At 27.3% G+C, this 4399-nt stretch overlaps 1 protein-coding gene across 1 annotated transcript; it reads left to right on the top strand.

Moving 5' to 3' along the window:
* Positions 1 to 835: 835 nt before the first annotated feature.
* Positions 836 to 4399, top strand: LOC122525700 (the record flags this gene model as incomplete). Its single annotated transcript, XM_043648621.1, is given in 4 exon segments — positions 836 to 1070; positions 1188 to 1273; positions 2203 to 2609; positions 4183 to 4399. Coding segments are annotated over 4 exon segments (945 nt in total), but the record flags the coding sequence as incomplete, so codon positions are not given.

Raw genomic sequence — 4399 nt, 5'->3', positions numbered from 1 at the left:
TTTATAACGTAGGAAACTCCCTGCTATGATATTTACGAAGTTTTGTATGTGTATTATATATGTATATATATTTAGTATAGTAGTTATTCCAGCACTTTCATAAACGTATTTTCTTCATTTGCAATATCTGCATATATAATGGGTATACGTATCACGAAAATTAGCTTGACCAGTAAATATTCTCAACTGCTAGTAATAAACTGGTAGCTTCAAACAAATTAGAAATACAAAACAAGAAGAAAATAATAAAAAAAACACGAATAGATTAATTTTCGATTATTTTTTTATAATTCCATATCGTAAACATATATTTTAATCATTTCTGATATGTGTCGAATACTTTTTTTTGTATTACTTAAAGGGTTTATTATAATAACAATTCGTGTTTGGTGTTAGTATTATTTTTTTATTTCTTTTACAAAAATAATATGTTTGATATATAATTAATTTTAAAATTATAAATAAGTGTATAATAATCAAGTTATTAACGTTCCCATTATTATTATAATATTTAAAATTTTTTGAACCTATGATCAAGTCTTCCAAAAAAAAAAAAAACAAGAGATTTATTTGATAAAAGACAAAAATACATCGAGATAATATCATTCATAATATTATCGATTATCGAACACGCCAAATGTCATTTGAAATATATTTTTAGATAGTTCCCAAGTGTGTTCGGTTGATAAGAAAAAGGGAGAACAAAATATAGGGATGAAAGAAATTCGTGAGATTAAACGTCCCTTTCGTAAAGTTACGAGGTCATTAACGAACCTCGTTTACGAGTGGTTCCAATTAAAAAAAGAATATTTTTAAAAGTAGAAGAATAAAAAATATGGCTAACATCGACGAAAATGAAAATGTTATTGTAATTCGTAACCTAAAAGATTCGGCTGATTTGTTGCCACGCATAGAATTACTTCGTAATGTTTTAAAACAATTACGAATGACCCTTCGTCAGGAAAGGGAAAATCTTAATAATGAAATGAATTATTTGATTAAGTCAATGGGAAATGTTAAAACTAAACATATTTGTTTGGATAACGAACATAACCTATTTTCCAAATTTGGTACACGTTTTTCATTTTTATACTTCTAATTGTTTGTCAACGAAATAATAATCTCTTTTTTTTCCCCTTGTTAGATTAAACATGATTCGTCTACTTTTTTTCCTTTTTTTTTTTTAGATAATCCTCGTTACAATAATCGTGGTAATGGTTGCAAACCTACGAAATATCCTCTCGAAGTTTTACACTTTAGGAAAGGAAATGGCGTGAGTTTAAATTTCGTTGAAAAATATTTCCTTTTAGTTCGTATATCAAAAGTTTTTCATAACTCTTATCGATATTTTCTTTTTTTTAATGTAAATAATATACGAATAAATAATATTTTTAATTTAACGATGTAATAGGTGGCAGGGATGGGGGTTAACACGTAATATTAAATACATTTTCGTAATAAATTATTGTATTAAAAATGTCAGTAATATGATTGTCCAATTTATTTTCTAATTATTATACAAAATATCGAATAATAGAAATATTGGTTTAAATAAGTAAGATAAATTATTTCAAAATTTAATTATATTATTTATAGTTGAAATATTTACGCCATTTTTGGTTTCGTTTTTAATAGAACTCGTTTATTAATATTAATTTATTTCACACGTTTCCGTGCCACGGAACAATTATTCGAATTAGTCGAAACAAAAATTACTTCAAACAAAACCGTGTTAATATAAAATAAATCATTTCGAGTTTTTTAATTACAACATATTGAATTTCACATCTGTAGAATAATTATATTACAAAAAAAACATTTAATTATGTGTTGAGAATTTAACATTTGTAAAACAAGTAATAACAATATTGCAAAAAAAACATTAAATTACACGTTGAATGAACATTTGATTTTGACTGAATGAATTAACATTTGTAGGAGTAATTATTACACTAGTTTACACAATTTACCTTTTTATCTGTTAAAGTGAATTGTATGATTGATAATGTTCCACTTAAGACCTGTTTTTGTCAAACCTAACCTCAAAAAAATGTACGTTGCAGCTCGAATTATTTTGTTTTTGATTTTTATCATTTATGAATATTTATTAATCGATCAAATTTTATCAGGCAACAGAGATGTACTGTAAATTAGTGTTATATTAATAAAAAAAAAAAATATTAAGTATTTATATTCGATTAGGATAGCTGTTCAAATGGGAATAATGAAAGGTTAGATGAAAGCAATTTATATCAAAGAAGAGTTGACCGATTACGCGAAGAATTGGACTCGTACGATGAATCATGTAGTTCTATGTCTATGTCAAGCTTTTACAAGCAAAAGATTCACGATCTTGAAAGAGACTGTTGCGCAGGATTGAACAAAGTCAGAGACGGGTTCGTCGAGTCCCTTCAGGCATTTGAAAATACACTTGAGTTTATTCGCTTGAAGGAATTTACGAAGAAAACGTCAAACGCGGATGGATCCAGTCTGCTAGAGAATTTTGTGAATGGAAGGCGTAAGGAAAATAAGTTTGATGGTGTGCGTCAACGTGCCAAGTGGCAGACATTGTCGAACGACGTCGAAAAGCAACCACCCTATAGAACCAAGTAAGATCACTTGCTTCCACCCCTCTACCCCTTCCCCGTCTATCTTTCAACCCTTTTTTTCCTTTATTTTTTTATTATATACGTTGTATTTTATATATTATTTTATGTTTGTATTTATTTTTATATTTATTTATATATTATTTTATTGTATTTTTTTTAAATATTTTTTTTGTAGTAGTGTGTTTTATATTATATATTTTATTTATTATTTTATTATTTTATATTAATATCGTATATCATATTACATTTTATTTTATAAATAAATCAACCACCAATGATGAGCAGATTTTATTATAGTAATTCATATTCAAATTTAAATAGAAAATACTCTCCCATTTTTCTTCTTCTTTTTTGATAAGATCCTTAAATTTATTCTTTCATCCCTTCTTTTTCTTCTCGAACCACCTCTTATCGTCCTTTTTTCCTTTTCTATTTTGTTGTTGTTGTTGCAATAACACCCAGCTAGCTCTCTCTCTTCGAGCACTTACTTTTTTAAAGTATAATATATAACTTACCTCTCGAGAATAGACGGGTTTGTTCTAAGAAAAAAAATAAATAATAGAAGAAAAACCACTTGATGTCTTACTACAATGCATCGTTTCAAAAGAAAATGCTTTCTATTATCCGAGAAACCTTTTATTACTCTTCTCACATTTCTTTCTCTTTACTTTCATATTTTCATATAATAAATGTTTCAATTTATTTATTATAATAGTAGGTTTTTTCTTAAAAATTACATATTGATCGTTTATTAAAAATATTAAAATATTCATCATGCAAATTAGAAAAATGAAAACCAACGAACAACAACAACAAAAATTGTAAAACGACGAATAGGGGTTTTCTTCTTTTTTTTTTCTTTTTTATTTTCAGGATTCTATTCCTCAATATAAAAGCATAAAATATGAAAGTAGGAATGGCTTCTTTCCTATATTTGCCTGTCGTATACGCGTCTAACTTTTCAGTTACATTTTGGCTCTACCCATTTGTCATATAAATGCATATACACATACATATACATACATACGTACGTAGGATGCATATATCCGACCGAATGAAAAGCGTTCGGAAACATCGAATGGTGCAATGAAATTTGGCTGCTGACGTATCGGGAATTCGTTTGGATATTCCGTAAAAAAAAAAGAAAAAAAAAAGGATACGTAAAAATATCGAAGTTCGATTTTTCTATACGGAAAAAAAGCCACACACACACACACGCACAGAGATCTTTTTTTATTTGGAAAGTGTCATAAGTCGATTTTAAAATTTCTTTCCTTTTTTTTTTGTTGTTGACCTGTAATAACGCGTACGAGTTAAAAAACATATTGTCATAGGAGAAAAAAAAACATTTTACATTTTTTATTTAAATAAATGGACTTAGTTCACACACACAATTTCGCGTATTTTTTTTAGGAATTACGTTTATATATAAATATATTTATTTATTTTAGAATTATAATACAATGATTATGATTATCGATATACGATCGATATAATTAATTATAATTTATAATAATAATAATAATAATAATAATAAATACGCGGTTTGTGCTACGAATCGATATTTTTCCAGATCTGTCATTATCGGAAACGGGAATCACGGTCGTCTATGGTTGGCACAGATTTGTTCGCAACGTTTCAGTGACAGTGCAATATGCAACTCAGCGATGCATCCTGCATCGAAATTTAACTCGGAAAATACGCATCGTATACTTGGTATCCTAGAAACATCATCCAATGATTTACGATTTTCTACAAGTTTTACAAACATTTTTCCGATCATTACAAAC

This window comes from Polistes fuscatus, unplaced genomic scaffold (genome assembly GCF_010416935.1).
Source record: "Polistes fuscatus isolate 324 unplaced genomic scaffold, CU_Pfus_HIC Scaffold9, whole genome shotgun sequence".
Classification (NCBI taxonomy): domain Eukaryota; kingdom Metazoa; phylum Arthropoda; class Insecta; order Hymenoptera; family Vespidae; genus Polistes; species Polistes fuscatus.
Note: the sequence above shows the minus strand (reverse complement) of the source record. Positions and strands in the feature narration are given on the sequence as shown.